At 38.5% G+C, this 18,674-nt stretch overlaps 1 protein-coding gene across 1 annotated transcript in view; it reads left to right on the forward strand.

Moving 5' to 3' along the window:
* Positions 1-157: 157 nt before the first annotated feature.
* The window catches only part of LOC109038402 (poly(A) RNA polymerase, mitochondrial), a gene marked incomplete at its 5' end in the record, with an annotated part of 53,066 nt that continues 34,549 nt past the window's right edge, over positions 158-18,674 (forward strand). The window contains 4 exon segments of the mRNA XM_072301007.1: positions 158-369; positions 1,117-1,368; positions 4,378-4,584; positions 12,237-12,448. Coding sequence (XP_072157108.1) covers positions 158-369; positions 1,117-1,368; positions 4,378-4,584; positions 12,237-12,448 — 883 coding nt within the window.

An 18,674-nucleotide genomic window follows, 5' to 3' on the forward strand; every position in this document is an offset into this window, starting at 1 on the left:
CTGTTCTTTCTGAATGAACTGATTCTTGATCTTGATTTCAAATATTCCAGCTAATTACACCTTAATTGACCTGTACACCTAACAAAATTGTGCAAGATAAAGCCAAGAACTTATCTGACTTGGAATATCACATAAAATTCTCCTCTGCTTTTTTCAGGGGTATCACGTCATAATGAAGCATCAAACCTTAGCGCTTGCATGGATAATCCCTATGTATGCTTTGATGATATGATAGCCGCTCGCAGAGCTGAAGCAAGTAGGTCAATTTTAGTCCAAGTCCAGTCTGAAACCTCATTACCAGATCTTTACAACTATTGTTGTAAATTTGGTAACATCAAAATGCTGCATTATTATTCTTGCGGACAAAATGTGAGTAAACTTTTGATCAAATTTCATAGTTCAGACAAAGGGTCCTTGGGTTAGGTTGTCTATCATTTTTTAAATTTGAAGAATTTTGAGCTCCCCTAAGTCGGAAGCGTCCAGCAAGGGGTTGAAATAATGGGCGTGGAAGCCCAAGTATAACTTCAAATGATTATCATTGGATCATCTAGTGCCAACTGATCCCACAGAGGAACACCCATCTGTGATCTGGACAGAGGTTAGGCCGGGTCGGAAAAATGAAATTTTTTCCCGGGAATGAATCATGTTGAAAAACAGTTGTATTACATGTCAGAATAACATATTGAAAATTTGGAGCGCCTAAGTCAACTCTAGACCCCTCCGCCTTCGCGATTTAGGCGTAAATTTTAAAAATGCATTTTAAAGGACGGAAAAAGGTCGTTTCCGGTAGATTTTCCCGTGTTACCGATCCTGAGGGCGAAAATTTTACGCGTTTTGCCGAATTTCAAGTGGTTGGACGAGTAACCGGCGCGCGAATCATAATAAAGCGACGACGCCGTTGGCCGCGCCGCGCCGCTGTGTCACGGCGCCTACGCTTGCCCCTAGCGCGACACGCAGCTGAACACCTTCTGTTAGTCACTGATCGGGCGCTACATGTACTTTTTTCAGATTTGATTTAAGTATCTCTTTTCTTTCGGAAGATACAAAATAGTAAGTGAACCTTATTGAACTCTCGTATTTCCAACATTTATAGTTTTTTATCTCCCCTTTTTTCAGAATTTCATACTCATTGAATTCAGTGAGACAGAAAGTGTTAAAGCAGTCCTTGAATTTGGAACACACTTAGAAACAGAACCTGTCATACCTGTAAGATCTCCATTGCTATGGTTTCGCACAAATAAAAAAAAAATAAAAAATTTATCAAGAGCAGATAATGTTATATCCGCTGGATCCATTCCGTATTCATCACAAAATCTGCAAATGCCAGATAATGAGGAGCTGCTAAGATTATTACGTGACTGTGAAACGGTGAGTGCAATTCAACTATTGTTATTTCACCGTAATTGTACTTTATTTCATTTTACTTTTCATTTTTGCTCTTGGGCATGCCAATAATTTTGTCTCTCTGGAAACTAAATGAATAAATTCTTACAGTATGTAGATTGCTCTAAAGAGGTTGTTCCATCCCCCATTAGATTTGGCCCCCTATCAGATATGATCCATCTTTTCAGGAGTGATACAGTAGCATGCGAGACGTTCAAATATGGCGGTCATTTTGACTTAGGCCCCCCCAGAGAGGGGGGGCGGGGGGTCAAAGTCAAAACCTTCAACTGCCTATAACTTTTGAGCGAAAAATCGGATTGAGTTGAACTTTTTTTTAAATGAAAGATCTCAAAAAGATCTATCTGCTGATACCAGAAAAATTGAAAAAAAGTTAAATTTAATGCAAATTTTTAGCAATTTTTCAATTTTTTAGGGGACAAAATTTTCAATTTTGTCGTGTTTCGGCACCGCGCAATGACTCTACTAAAACAAAAACCAGTTTTTTAGATCCTACACTTAATTTCCTACAAGATGCAAAAAACCGCATCTTGGGGAAACGTTTAGATCGCGAGCTATGGCTCGTCAAAGTTAGCCCCGCGCTGAGCGCGCGCGCCCTACGCTGTTCGCATATCCTCTGCGCGTCTGCCACCGATCCTGTTGCCCCTCCTCCCCCTTCCTAAATGCAAATTAACATTCTACTACCCAGCTTTCGTATATATCTGCGTTATAGGTACGTGAAAATTTCAGCAAGTTCGTGATTTCCAGTGGAATTGATGCTTTATTTCGCTCCCCCCCCCCCCCCCCCCAACCCGGCCACTGGCACTGAAGTGTGCCCCTGCCAACAACGAAATCATTTTATATTTCTCAAAGCTATGTGGAGAAAAATCGTGCGAAATATTTTTTAATTCCTCAGCAGCCTATTATGAATACCCATAATAATGTCGGCCTCTCATGAATGGTAAACGCTCAATACACCGAAAAGTGGTTGGGAGGTGGGATAAAAAATTACCTCAATTCGATCTCGTAGTCACAGGGTGCTACATCAGCAAAAACATGAAACAAGAAAATTTATATATTTCTTTTTTGCACAATATTTGGAGCACAGTGGCCGGGTTGGGGGGGGGGGGGAGCGAAATAAAGCATCAATTCCACTGGAAATCACGAACTTGCTGAAATTTTCACGTACCTATAACGCAGATATATACGAAAGCTGGGTAGTAGAATGTTAATTTGCATTTAGGAAGGGGGAGGAGGGGCAACAGGATCGGTGGCAGACGCGCAGAGGATATGCGAACAGCGTAGGGCGCGCGCGCTCAGCGCGGGGCTAACTTTGACGAGCCATAGCTCGCGATCTAAATGTTTCCCCAAGATGCGGTTTTTTGCATCTTGTAGGAAATTAAGTGTAGGATCTAAAAAACTGGTTTTTGTTTTAGTAGAGTCATTGCGCGGTGCCGAAACACGACAAAATTGAAAATTTTGTCCCCTAAAAAATTGAAAAATTGCTAAAAATTTGCATTAAATTTAACTTTTTTTCAATTTTTCTGGTATCAGCAGATAGATCTTTTTGAGATCTTTCATTTAAAAAAAAGTTCAACTCAATCCGATTTTTCGCTCAAAAGTTATAGGCAGTTGAAGGTTTTGACTTTGACCCCCCGCCCCCCCTCTCTGGGGGGGCCTAAGTCAAAATGACCGCCATATTTGAACGTCTCGCATGCTACTGTATCACTCCTGAAAAGATGGATCATCTATACTATAAGCTCTCAAGCCTCCTAATTATGCGAAACTGGTAACGCTTAGTTCCAGCGTTCTACCGGGCCGATTTTTATGATTTTTGCGGCTATCGACGGGCAATTGTCTCTAGATAAGCCAACTCTTTTCAGATTTTCAAAATATGGCCTAGGTTTTTTTATATTAAGTGGTAAAGTTGCGAATTCTCCCATTTAAACAATGTAAATTTATATTTTTTGTCATAGTTCGTTTAAGCGTTCTACCGGGCCGATTTCTAAGTTTTTTGCGGTAATCGACGGGTAATTGGCCCTAGATGAGCCCGCTCTATTCAGATTTTGGAAATAGGACCCAGGTTTTTTTACAATCACGTTATAAAAGTGAGTGAATTTTCAGAATGCTCCGAGACTGCTACCGCTATGCGCGGGAGGATGCGCAGTGGTCGAGGAGGTTGCGCCGCAGTAGCTGTGTAGCCTGCGCATCAGCTCTACACTTATCTACACAAGATTCGCCCCATCTGCCTCAGGTAGAGCGGTGGCCGAGTCGTCAAAGACGTCGGAAGCGTCCACTATAAACATGGTGTGGGTTCGATCCCCGTCTCCCGAAACTCTTAATTATTACCTGATTATCAATGTTCGTTGTTTTACTGCAATATTTCATCAAGTAGTCATTCCAAAACGCGTCCTTTAGACTTCAAAATAATAATTTTGTTTCTTTATTCATCAAAACCAAAAATTATTTCATTCTAAAAGTAAAGTATACCTTATATCGTAATTTTTTAGGGGAAAAAATAAAACTAACACCGATAGGAGGGTAAAAATAGGGCCGCGAAGCGGCCCATTGATGGCGCGGAGCGCCTTCAGGGGGTTGGGCCGCGTAGCGGCCAGGGGGCGTAGCCCCCTAGTATCTGATAGGGGGCCAAATCTAATGGGGGATGGAACAACCTCTTTTGAATTCTAAATGCTAAATATTTAATCATATCTAATTACAAATTCTATATACACTGAAAAAAAAAAAATTGAATGAATCACCTGTATTTTCTGCTTTTGTACCATCTTACCAATAACTAATCTCTATAATATAGGATTTAAGGCTTGTTTTCACAGCTCCAATCATGTTTGAAGGATAAAAATGGATACCTGATTAATAAGTAATAAGCACATTATTATATTATTTTTTATTTTGTATATACGCTCCAGCAGGTCTTCACCTTGAAAAAGAAAGTAGGTATTTTTCGTGCAGAAAACTATCTTGTATTTATCATTTCAGGTTTCAGATCAAATGATGACTTTGTATTTGCATTCAAAACTGAACGATATTGGATCCAGACTTAGATTTTTAACTGCACGCCAAATTGAATTAATGCTGTGTGGAGTTTTTCCTCATATACAAGCCATTCCGTTTGGATCATCTGTCAATAGTTACGGAAAACTGGGTTGTGATCTAGACCTCTCTTTGTTACTTGATGATATAACGGTATTTTTATTATTTTTCTTCAATCTCTAAATTTCGTCCTCTCTTATTACATCTAAAGGGAGAAGTCTAAAGCATTATTGCTCTAAAAGTTAGTTTTTACCAAGCAAAATTGTCCGATTTACATCCGGTTTGGACAGGGTGGCTTGTTTTTTGCGTAAAATTGATTTCTGAAATAAAAAAGTAGGGGTGCCATTTGAAAATTTCGATTTACCGGGGGGGAGGGCACCCCCCGCTCCGCGCCCCCCCCTGCGGTTTGAGAAAATGTCAAATACGTCAAAAGGTGTCCCCCTCGATATAAACGAACACGTCTTTTACCGTTTTTCGAAATTCCAACCCGTTCGCCAGATATTCAAGGTGGCTCGTTTTTCGTGAGACACCCTGTGTATCAACACAACCAGATCTAGAATCAGACACCCTACAATTTGGCTCAAAATTAGTGTACAGGGTCTTTATATCATTCTATGAAACTGATTCGATGGTTTTACGTCTCCGACCCTCCATTCACGAGATATTGACCTGTGAAGATGATATGGATTCTAGATTATTCCAAAAACCCTTGTTTAGAATTTCACATTTTCTCAACATCCTTTACCTCGACTTCATATGATGGCAGCTGATATCAATTTATCGCATTTTGAATAGCTGTTTTCCGTCAAACTTGTAAATGCTGAATACGCAATTGAAGTGGGCCTGTCACAAACTTTTGCTATTGAAAAAGTAAGAGTTGTTTTTCATAGAAAATGTCTCTAAAATCCCGATGAGCGCATCGGCAAAGTCTGAAATGCACTCCTAACCTCACAATCTTTGTAAGAAATTTACGTTTTTTGAGCTTGCCGCTTCATTAACGATACTACGGCACAGGTGCACATTTCCTTAAAGGAGTCTTTCCATCTAGAGTCTCATTATACTGTGAGTAAAGACATTGCGAATCCATTTCTGATTGGTTACCGTATTTTAGGCCTCCACAGTGTCACAAACGGGAATGAAGATTACACTAGTCGGTCATTTTGAGTTCACGAATGACGTTTCCAATGCTCATGCTGGGCATTGGATGTTCTCCCAGTAAAGTGTAAAGTCTCCGAATACGTACTTCAAATTAATTTTTTTAAATTATAAGGGTTCGAAAAAATGAATGATCATTTAGGTATTCCTTTGTAACCACCACAGTCCTTTTCTTTAATTATTGTCCCAGTTTGATTTTTGTTGCCATCTTGAAGTTTTGTGACGTCAGGCGGGTACCACTTTTGCCAGGCGACTAACCGAAGAATCTGTAGCGCGCATTTCAAATCTTCGCCTTGCTCTCATCAAGATGAAAAGCGGAGGAGGACGCAAAGCATTGTTTGATAAGCGAGATGATGATGAGATATGTGCCTGTTCAAGCTGAATTTAGTTTTTTAGTTCTGAATGATAAAAGAATCTCAAAGGATCGAAATATGACTAATTCTTACCTATAGCTTGCAAAATAACACCCTGAGTTAAGAATTTTTCCAGTATCGTTGCAATATAAGTGGAGTACCTAATAGCGGCACCCAGTGTCACAGTATTTCATACATGATGTAGGTAATTCTCATCCAAATAAGAGAAGAATAAATATTTACCTTCATTACCACCAAGTAGATGGAAGTTCCACTGTGAACTAAGTTGGCCAATAAAAATGCAAACAATGAAGCAATTATTTTTATTTCCTGACTCCAAATGGTAATAATTATGGTAAGAATTCTAAGGCATAGTAAAAACTGTATTTATCATTCTTCAATTGATACAAGGTTGACTGTTTGCATGGAAATGATAGTACATTCGTTGGCTAATCTATTTTTCTAAACTTTAGATTAAGTTGATGAAGGTAGCAGGTTATCGTCAGCAAGAGCTGTTGATAAATGTAGTTTAGAATGGTCTTTTTTAATTCTTCCAGAGGAGCATCATTAGTATTTAATACAAAACTCTCAGGGTTCTCTGTGTTACTATGCCACCTCTTATCAAGAATGTTTATGCTGATGTTGTTGCTATAATGGTGATGGAAGAGATAATTTTGGTAAAAATCGGACAGATATGTGGATGCCAAGTTTATAAGAAAATCTCACAAACCAAAGTGAAAATTGTTTCATGCCTCTGCAATTTTCAGCTTCGCGCTAGTTTCTCGCAAGACGGTCAACACAACATGCTGATCTAACTTTTGTGGAATTTCTTGTTAATTTTAGAATGTGTGCCAAAGTCACAGTAAGTATTCCACAAGAATTGCAAATCTGAAAAATCTAGAAAAATAACAAGTACCTCTCAGCCTCCGCGCAATTTGCACCCCTGCTAACAAATTTTGGAGAATAGAGAACACTTTACCCTCAAAACATTACTCACACTGATTTTGGACTAATAATTATATGTGTACGATGGTGGATCTGAGCTGTACTTACTTACCAAACTTTGTTGAGCGAAGTTGTTACTTGGGGGAAATTCATTAACCGCTGCCAAAGATTCACAAACTCTGACCTTGATAAGTATTTCCGACATATACTTGAGATACAGTCAGATGTTTAGAATTCTGGATATTCAGTTATTGTTCACATACAAAAGAAATTGACTTACAAATACAGCCGTTTTATATTTACATAACTGCTCAACAGAACATACCGACAGTTGTGATTAGGTTCTCGACAGCACTCTGATAGCGGTGATAGATAAAGGATCCCTACCCTGCAGCAAAAATGGAGTTTAATAGATTGAAATTTTGATTCACATGGTACTAATGCTGTCAAGACGAAATTACACTCCACGCACAGTCAAAGAATATTTTGATAAGTAAGATTATCCAGGAAGTTGCACAAATCAAACCGAAGGACATGGACAAACCAAGGAGCAAGCTCAGAAACTCGGCGATTCAGTTTCTCTCACTGCAAGAGGTGGAACCATCAAAAGTACCACTTATGTTAAGTTGAAGGGGTGAATTACTGATTTAAAGAGTGATAAGTCATATTGGGACTTTTTCAAAGAGATTTAAAGGAAAGAATTGGAAAATGTTCAACTATAAAATTGAACGTAAACAATCCGCCATTGAATCAAAGCTAACACACAAATGAAACAAGCGCTAAAACCAAGGGGGAAAAAGTATGTAAATAGATTTTGTTTTATAAGGAAAATGGTGAAAAAGTTAGGAAATTCAAATTGGAAATTGAAGCTTCAAGATATAAAGAACTTTAGATAATTAATACAGTTTACTCAGAAATGGAGTTAAAGAAGGCAAAGTTATGGAAACTAGGAAAGAACAGGGTATTTTGTAGGAAAGGGTTGGTAGGTCTAGAATTGAATCGACGTATCGACATATTGAACAGCGACTATCGATAGTCTCGCAAAACCCGTGTACAATACACACTAATACTATAAGCTGTTATGAGGGTTCTTATGGAAATGCACACACACATATAAAAAATCGCTCGATAGCCATAAAAATCCCCATTTAAACACGGCAAAACCCCACTAGCGATCGACTTTTTTCGAGATTTTTACATCTATGAAATGGTTAGGGTGATAGGAAAGTTATCTCCAGTTGATCACTGGGAGAACAATATTCACCAATTGCAAAGATTATAAACTGGAATGGGTACCGGTCCATTGTGGTTACGGTAAGGAACAAATGAAATGAGAGAGGGAACGAAGATCGGAATTCGGGAATGGGTTGATCAAAGATTACAAAAAACGTCCGATTTGTGTAACCTTTATCCCCGTTTTTGACACCCGTGAGTCGCGTTTTCTTAACTCTCCCTATAAAGGGACTCTTTTCCATCTAACTCCCGCCTAATAGGATGCTTCTCAATATTCAGCATAGCCGATGCCAATCCGCTGAAACACGTGTGGCGAGACGAGATTCTAACCACCTGATAACAATCGGCGTGTGTACATTACGCTAACTTCGTTCGTCAACTGTTAACGAAATCCGTGAACAGTTGTCCTGCGCGTTAACGAAGTTGGTATTTTCATAACCAATCAGAGCCCGGTGGCCTGTTTACGGGACTGGTGGTGGGTTTCAATCTTTTAACCAGAAAGATTAACAGGTTCGATAACGTGACCCGGCGTACGTTTACGAAACGGTAAACTGTTGACGAAAATTAGATTACACTTAATTACGAGCGATTTGGCGGGATAGGCTAGGCCACGCCCATTTAATCACATCCGCACGGGGCGCTTGAACTCACTTTAAATGCGACTTGAATGTACATCAAAAATTCAAGTTTGAGGTTGTAGTGGGGTACTCCCTGATGGGTTTTTGGGCAATTTCGAAATAGGTTGTCGGAGCCCCTCGAAAAATAATCGCATTTTTGTGGTTTTTTAGGGGTAAAATAGCAAAATTGACCTTGGGGCGACAAATTAAACCCCCTCTCCCTCATCCTTGCCCTGACCGATCTGAATTTTCGGTATGTTTTCACCTGGTATAAGATGTGACTTTTCTGAAATTTTCATGCCCATACACAATTTTTTTCCCCCGTGGCAGCGTTGCCAAGTTGCGGACTCCAAAATGTCGAATTTGATGATAAAATGAAGGTTTCGAAGTGAGATTTCCATTCAATTTCAAAAATTCAAATCGCAGGTTGTAGTAGGGTCCTGCCTGATGGGTTTTTGGCCAATTTCGAAGTAGAGTGTTTGAGATTTTTGAAAAATAATCGCATTTTTGTGGTTTTTTAAGGGTAAAATAGCAAAATTGACCTTGGGGCGACAAATTAAACCCCCTCTCCCTCATCCTTGCCCTGACCGATCTGAATTTGTGGTATGTTTTCACCTGGTATAAGATGTGACTTTTCTGAAATTTTCATGCCCATACACAATTTTTTCCCCCGTGGCAGCATTGCCAAGTTGCGGACTACAAAATGTCGAATTTGATGATAAAATGAAGGTTTCGAAGTGAGATTTCCATTCAATTTCAAAAATTCAAATCGCAGGTTGTAGTAGGGTCCTGCCTGATGGGTTTTTGGCCAATTTCGAAGTAGAGTGTTAGAGATTTTTGAAAAATAATCGCATTTTTGTGGTTTTTCAAGGGTAAAATAGCACACTGGGCATGAGGCGGCAAATTAAACCTCTTCTCTCTCATCCTTGCCGTGACCGATCTGAACTTTTAGTATGTATTAACCTGGTATAAGATGTGACTTCTGAAATTTTCATGCCCATTCAAAAGTTTTTGCCCTCGCGGCAGCGTTGCCAAGTTGTGGACTCAAAAAGATCGAATTTGATGATAAAATGAAGGTTTCGAGGTGTGATTTCCTCCAAAATTTCACGAAAAATGTGCAATCTGAGAGTTTTCGATAAGGAAAAGCATATTTGAACAATTTAGAGTTGCAGCGTTGCCAGCTGCACGATTTAAAATTCGTCAAAATGATCCGAATCGCGTTGCAACCTCAAGGTCTGGATTTTTATTTTGTTCAGAATTGGTCATTACGGTTCTTCTGTACTCTATGCATTTAGGTACCATGAAAATGATGCCATTACTCACTTGATGAGTGCAGCTAACTCAACAAGAGAGGCCGGATAAAGCGCAGATTCGGGGGAAAGCGAGCGGTTTGGGTTAACTGGTCCGCAACTTGGCAACGCTGCCGCGGGGGCAAAAAATTTTGTATGGGCATAAAAATTTCAGAAAAATCACATCTTATACCAGGTTAATACATACTAAAAGTTCAGATCGGTCATGGCAAGGATGAGAGAGAAGAGGTTTAATTTGCCGCCCCCTGCCCAGTGTGCTATTTTACCCTTATAAAACCACAAAAATGCGATTATTTTTCAAAAATCTCAAACACTCTATTTCGAAATTGACCAAAAACCCATCAGGCAGGACCCTACTACAACCTGCGATTTGAATTTTTGAAATTGAATGGAAATCTCACTTCGAAACCTTCATTTTATCATCAAATTCGACATTTTGGAGTCCGCAACTTGGCAACGCTGCCGCGGGGGCAAAGAATTGTGTATGGGCATGAAAATTTCAGAAAAGTCACATCTTATACCAGGTGAAAACATACCAAAAGTTCAGATCGGTCAGGGCAAGGATGAGAGAGAGGGGGTTTAATTTGTCGCCCCAAGGTCAATTTTGTTATTTTACCCCTAAAAAACCACAAAAATGCGATTATTTTTCGAGGAGCTCCGACAACCTATTTCGAAATTGCCCAAATACCCATCAGGGAGTACCCCACTACAACCTTTAACTTGAATTTTTGATGTACATTCAAGTCGCATTTAAAGTGAGTTCAAGCGCACCGTGTCCGGAGAACGAAAATTTGTTATGATGGCGTATTTCGTAAACTGTTTACGGATTTCTTCAACAGTTAACAAACGAAAATTTGCTTTCTCCCATTTTCCTCACGTTGAGACTGTTGAGAGATATCCGTCTTGTTTGACCTTGTGCTCCCCTCGACTCACGCGCGGAAGCGTCGGCCATGTTGCATATTGATGAGTTGCATCCTATTGAGTGGGAGTAGGATGGAACGACTCCTCTGACGAAATGTTCCCCTGTGCCGTAGTATCGTTTTTGAAGCGGCAAGCTCAAAGAAACGTAAATTCATGCATTTTGCGAAGTTAGGAATGCATTTCAGACTTCGCAGATGCGCTCATCGTGATTTTTGAGACAGTTTCTATATGATCTAATTCTTATTTTTCCTTCAGCAAAAGTTTACAACAGGCCCATTAAGCGAAGAATGATCTAAAATTTCTTTTCTTCCATCTGGAATTTTTGAAAGTTTTAAATTATTTGGCTTACCATTGCATAACCTAGAATTTCGCAAATGCAATCTCTTCGATTTTTTAATTACTTTCCCCGGTGTGAGGTAAAGATACATGTTTTCGAACGATATACTGTTATCAGTGATCGTCATAGGACTACAGGCCTAAAAAATTTAAATGGGCTCTGCAATGATTATCGCACAATTGCTGGTCCAAAATCTACAAAAAATTGGTGAAAAAAGACAATTTGTTGCGTGTTTTTCAAGTTTATATCAGAGACAGACTCATCAATTTTCAATCTGTTTCCTCTACTTCAACCTTATAATATGTATAATACCGAATGATCAACATTTCAAAATACTCATTGATTAGGGATCCCAGTTTTTGATAAAAAATTAGTTTGGTTTTGAAAAAAAAATTGACACGATTTTAAAATTGGTGGCAGAAAATAAATTTTCCTTAAAATCGATTTCTAGAGATTGAAATGATGAAAAAAATGCGATCATGATGTCAGTTTCACGACTGCTTACAAAATTTGGACCAAAATCTGACAAATATCGTTTAATCTTAATTGTTTGTGGTTTCAAAAAATTAATTCTGATTTTAAATTGACACTCAGAATTTATGACATTTTTTCGGTTACTTGTGCCCAAAAATCACTGCCTTGAATTCATCCATTCGAAATCACCAACCCTCGCAAAGATCCATTGAGTACCTACATCGAAATGAAAATCAACCAGAAATGCTGAATAATTATGAAAAATGCGAATTTTCACAAGTTTACATCGGTATTGCAAATATAGTCACTGCAATTGCAGATTTTCTCTTCCACTTTAACCAGTAACATCTTGAAAAAATGCATTTCCTCAATTGCCCCAAACATCGTTTTCATCCGTTTGTCAAAAATTTATCAAACTAAATTCAATGACTATTTGTTTTTTCTCATTATTTCTTAATAGGTAAATAATAATAGTCGCCTTGTGTTCCAAGCCAAAACTCGTTTGAACAAGCGGACATCAGTGCAACGTCAAATGGAAGTAGTTGCTGACCTCATACAATTGCTTCTACCTGGTTGCAGTCACGTAAGAAAGATCCTTCAAGCCAGAGTGCCTATAGTCAAATTTAATCAAGATTTAACATTTATCGAATGTGATCTATCCACAGATAACACGTAAGTAAATCAGTATGCGTTATTGTTGATTTCATTTTAGTAGTGGGACCAGTTTCAGAGTTTTTTATCTTTATTTCTGTGTATCAGGACAGTTCTAATCATCAAGTCTGAGACAACGAATAGTCTGTGTTCACTGAGTCAATCCAAGAAGTTCCCAAGAAAGTCACATACCATTAGTCAGCAGTCTAAGTCATTCCATTGTCCGATTATCTTGAAAACCAGATATGCTAGAATCGGTAAAAAAACTAACGAAACTCAAGAAAACGAGAGTGTATTCATAAGAATAGAAACTAAGGAACAAAAACTTGAACCTGTTGGGCTGATTGTTTTATTTGTGTTGGTGTCAGAACATAACGGAATCAATGGCTTTTCTAGCTCAGAGACAAGGAATTTATCGCAAGAGAATCATTTGAGTCTGTTGCGCAGCCTCTCATAACACAGCCAGACCTGAAGTCCACATGCTTCTTTTAAGGTCAGCAGCAAATTAGGCTTAACGTAGAATGCATTTTCTCGAGAAATCTTACAATAATATTCGATTTGTAAAGATCTTAAACCCTAACCAATGCCAGAAATTGACTCCTAACAGAAGTCAATACATGTGAGAATTTTTTTTTAGGCCCCCAGCTGCTTTATCTAGAAGATCTGCAAAGTGTAATCATTTTAACTATTTATGCTAGATATTCCAGAGAAATTAATCAGTGATGAGTCTAAGTATGTAGACCAAAGACATTGAATAGAGTAGACTGTGCGCTGTGAAATGGAGCGGTGGCCACTTCTCTTCCATTCACATGTCGCACCGACCGATGAGTGCGGGAACACCGAAACGGCACCGGTGAGGTAGTGAGCCCCAGCCGTCCCCAGCTCGCGGTAAACGAACAGTGCGCTTGTACGAGGTTGGTATGGTATGGCTCCGAAATCTTTAATTATTAATTGATTAGTGCGAATATTTTCGGCTGATGTGTTCTTTAATAATTATAATCAAATGTTTCTGTGTGAAGATGTGTTTTGGTTTTCATGATTAAACACCACACAACTCTCAATTTATGGTATGCTTACATGAGCAAATTCTTGATGAACCGGGCAAGAGACAAGAATGATTATGTCCCGATGATAATTTTTGAACTTCGACTACATTTAGCCTTAAGGAACTACTATTTTTGGTTCATTTGTTTTATTACCTACCTACACAGGAAACTAATACACGACACAACAGCGGATCATGAACTAATGGCACATTTTGTTCTTCCTAAAATGAACCAGAAATAGCAGTTCTTCATTGAAAACTGTAGTCAACTTAGTGTCTTCAATTTCAAAATAGGGTTGTTCCAGTTAGTGATATTCATTTGTGATAAATGTAATATTAAGTAAATGCCCTCAGCATTTTGCTGAAAACATAGCATAAGTGCTGTGTTTTTTTAATTTTATAGAGGAAGGTAAGGACATGATAAAAACTTATTTCATAGAATCCACTGCACTGCAATGTGCAGAAAAATTGAGGCATTGGGAGCAAGAATGGCACTTCTTGGTTGCGGTGGTTCAAAATCTCTAGTAATATTTCATCAGTGAAGGAATTCATGGATTTTGTTGAAATTTCTACTGAGTTATTTTTCATGATTCAGCAATTTTCTGTGAAAAAAATCCTTGGAATTCACCATTAGAACCTACTCTACTAAACAAATGTGAGCGACATTAGATTCTGGAACATCGTTAATAAGAGGTGCGTGTCCTTCTCGAGGGCAGCAACTTAATCACAGAGCCGCCTAAAAATGCAAAGGAATTAAGAGCAATTACTTACCCATACTTTTTGAAAATAAACAGTATCCACGATCGCCAGTCATAAACAAGTGAATGAAGTATTGATTTTGAAATTTTTGAGCAGATTAAATAACATTAAGTTGCGACTCGCAAATTAGTTTGATAATAATTCTTGAACATTATCTTTTTCAGTGGAATAATCTTAAATCTAGGTACTTTGAAACTGCCTAAATCGTTGCCCCTCTTTTTCAGTTTTTCATCAAATCTTTCTCTTAGATCAAGATGGACAATAGCTTTAAGTAACTCTCTTGTAACTTTTATATGCCTTATTATGTACAATACATAACACTATTCCTCGTTTTTACCCTTGATTTACCTATATGATTGACCTCATTTTAAATCCTTTTTGTACCTTTTACAAAATTACTTCTTATCCACGCTGTCATCTTTACAAGCTGCACGCACTATAAGAACATCCGTCTATTTTCGATTATGAAGCGTTTTTTCCGGTCAGTAATGACTGTAGAGAAACGAAAATTGTTCAGAGTGATAGTAAATTTCATGCTAGTAACATGTGGTCCTTGTAAATTTTGCCGAAAAATGAAGTGGAAACGATTAATTCGCAAAAATCCGAGCGCGCAACTTATTTTTTCAAGTACGCGCAACGCCGGCTCATGCTGCGTGGGGCTCAGTCGCGAGCTCCCACCCCGCCCGCCCATTACGGAGTCCCGCCGAAGTGGCCTCGCTCAGCTGACACGGCGGAGATAGGGAGTGCACGGTCCACTCTATTCAATGTCTCTGATGTAGACTCTGATGGAAAATTCACCGGACGATGACACTGGTGTTTTGAAGACAGTTACAAAAAAAAAAACAAATGTTTGGAAGTGCGTAACAGACAAGTATTGAAGTCTGAAGTTTATCATACGTACCGCTAAATGTAGATTTGAAAAATTAGATTGAATGAATAAATGTAGCTGTGCTATTTCAGCTGGACCCGGGGAATCTGACAGGAAAGGTCTTGTGCCTGCGGAAAGGGAGTTGGGCGCTGCTGACAATCAGTGGTAAAGCCTCGAAATTGACCAAAATTGTCCCAGAAAAATTTTAGTATTCTCACTGAATAAGGGGGGAGGGGACAATCCCTATTTGCCTAATTTGTGAGAATTTTCACCCTCTGAAACACAATCTTTATCAATTTCAATGATGATCAGCTCCAATGAAGAGTACAAGCGGGATCTTTATTCCTGCGAAAAATAGTTTTCCGTAACCCGCCATACACTTTAGTGCACCGCTATAGTGGCCACAGAATAATAGCTCTCGCGCCGACTCTACATTCAAGACTTATCAGCGATTGGGAATCCCACGTTTATTTTGTTGCACTTTTCCTCTTCCTCCTACTTTCATCGTTGTCTTCACGGTCGGGCCAGTCGGTGATAGCAGTATGCCTTCAAGGCTTCCCTCTAGTTCCATATCTGTTTCCAATTCTTCACCACACCGCAATCGGTGGCGAGGCGTGATTAATCGATTTTCGATATTTCTCCATTTGAAGCCATGGTAAAGAATCGATTGTTAAGGTGTAAACACCCTGTGTATCGATCCTTTTCCATGGTTTATATGGGAGATCATCGATACATCACAAAGCACGCCACGCCACTGATCGTAATAGTGTTGAGAGGTGCGTGAGCCACAACGTGGACAGATTGAATGAGAAATGGATCCATTGATAATAAAAGTTAGGTTCATGCTTAAGCGCCTGCAGAAGGTCATCTATAGTCAAGGCCAAGCTATCAAATATTAATAGCATATAACTGGATTTTTTTTTTTAGCTATAACTCAAAATTTTCGCTCCTATTTTATTTTTTAAATAAATATTACAATGAAGGATGGATCCCATTAAAGTCTGATTTGAAGTAACTTTAGCTGCTGAATCCAAAAATGACCTTGATTTTAGATATTATGCACCGTTTTCCCAAAAAAATTGAATCAAAATTGAATCTCCCCACGAAAAAGTCCATTTTTATTTTTGAGAAACCTAATTTTGTGGGAAGATAATGGGTCAACGCAAAAAAGCTAGTCAGAAAAAGAAGCTAGTCAACTATCTAGTCTACCATAAAGTCTGCCGTGTTCAGATTTTTTTCATTTTTGGAGACCTTGTTTTTTCTATGATCAGTGACTTTTAAGTGCCTACTATTCCTAAAATATGTAACTTACTGAGCTAATATGGGCGCTTCTTAATGCTTTTAGTGTCTAAACTACAAGAATACTATATGGTAGAACGGTCAAATCTTTCCACCACTCCCCTCCCCCAAGGGTGGGACTTACTTGTTTAAATCAAATCAAATGTTACACGGTCTTAAATGGTTCCATGTGCTAAAAAAAACACGATAAAGCCAAAAAGATTTTGAAATAAAATTTAACGCGGCCCGCACAACACCTTAAGATCGTTATTTTTCCGATATTTTTGGCATTTTAATTGTCTTTTATTGATAGTTTAGTTAGTGACAAAGATTTGACGCTAAATGTTAACCCCTTAAATGGAGATGGATTAGGTAATGGAGATGTTGCATGTGAGAGGAATTTGCGATTTGACTATTGATTCTTATGTCAAAGTTCGCGAGAAACACGATGGTCCCACTGATTTTCTCTGAAATCAACTCCCAAGCTCCAAAAACGCTCTCAAAGTTGAGGCTGTAATGATCCTGAGAGTCCACGTCTACGTAAAGACCAACTCTCCATGCAAAGATAAGGAGCAAATACATTAGCAGGGTAACTGAAAGCAGCACAACCCTTAGGGTTGCCGTGCTTTCAGTTTTAGAGTCCCCAAGTAAAGTGGCAGCTCTGTCAATGTATTTGCTCCCTATCTTTGTATGGAGAGTTTGTCTTTACGTAGAGGTGAACTCTCAGGATAGCGTGGGATATCCCCTTCATTACGCCCTCAACTTTAAGAGCGTTTTTTGAGCTTGGGAGTTAATTTCAGGGAAAACCAGTGGCACTATCGTGTTTTTCGCAAACTTTTACGTAAGAATCGATAGTCAAATCGCAAATTTCTCACACATGCAACATCTCCATTAATAATTAATCCTTACGTGGAATACCGATATTCAGTCATCCTTGAAAAAATTATTAGATATGTTACTGAAACTTCCAACATAGCAATCTGAGGTATATGATTCCGTAGTATTACCAAAGATACCTTTTCTTGACCAGATCATCCTGAAGTACTTTTTTTAACTTGTATTGATAAACATAACTAAAAGTTAATATGTGTTTTTATATTAACTATTTAACAACTAAAAATTTGAATGGGCGAGTTGTTAAACTCTAGCTTAATTTAAATCGATAAATAGGGACTATTCACAATGATTATGTTAACTTTTGTCCCTGCTTTGCAGCATCCAGAAGGCACCATTGGGGCGAGAGATGGAAAAGGCCACCAAAATTTATTCTGGACAATACTGTGGTTTCCTTTTTTATTCAAACTTTTGGTGAAATTCTCAAGCAGATCATTATCATTTAAGTGTGTTTTGATGAGTATTCTTGAAAACAAGTAATGAAGAGAAATAGTATTATTCTTCTTAAATTACCGAAAACTTGAGAGAAAAATTGGAATGGTGAAATTAGACCTCCTAATTAGAAACAATAATAGCTTACGCCTTTATGCTCATAATTTCAATGTGACTAACTTCATACCCTGGTATTCTATGCTGAACTTTTACTGAAAAAACCTGAAAAATTGGTTAGGGTCTTCTACTACATGAATTCGTTACTTATCTTGATCGCAACTAACACTGAGCTTACTGCCAAAGCCTGAAATTCACTCTTGCTCGACTGACAAAACTTGTTAACAATCACCACAATTTGAGTTTCCTACGAACGAGATGCATTAAAATTACAAACTAAGTTTTGCTTCAGGAGGCCACCCTACGGAAAAGAACTCTTCATTACCAGCAAAAGAAGTCACCGATTTGCCGCGAGAAGAGCTCCCAAAGCTCAACCTCAATTCACAATCGTGAATCAATAGTGTAACTGACTAGGTACTTCTTTCAAATAACATGCTTCGCATACCCTTCGTCTGAAAACTTAGAATCGCGCAAAACTTGAAGTATTTTTTTTCAGAGCATAGGAGTCCGGCGCAGACTTTACTAATGGTCTTGGTATTATTTTTAACGGATTCATCGCTGATATTGAAAGTTTTCAGTGAAGCTTTGCAACGGGACATCTGTAATGCAACTTCTCGCTACTTCTTTGTTGTCATGTTTTGAACTAAGAATTGGGCAAAATGTCACTGTCATTCTTCTCGCCTGTTCTCATTTTCATTTCAATGCTACATCGTTCATCCTTCATCCTGAAAAATGGACTACCTCCTAGGATTGTCAACCTTTTGCCACTTTTCCTCCTTTTTATCCGAGCCATGCTGTTTTTTTTTGGTGTCTATGTATTTAATATCCTAAGGCTTTTTTTGTCCTCCTTCGAT

The sequence above is a fragment of the Bemisia tabaci genome, chromosome 1, assembly GCF_918797505.1.
Source record: "Bemisia tabaci chromosome 1, PGI_BMITA_v3".
NCBI classification, from domain to species: Eukaryota; Metazoa; Arthropoda; class Insecta; order Hemiptera; family Aleyrodidae; genus Bemisia; species Bemisia tabaci.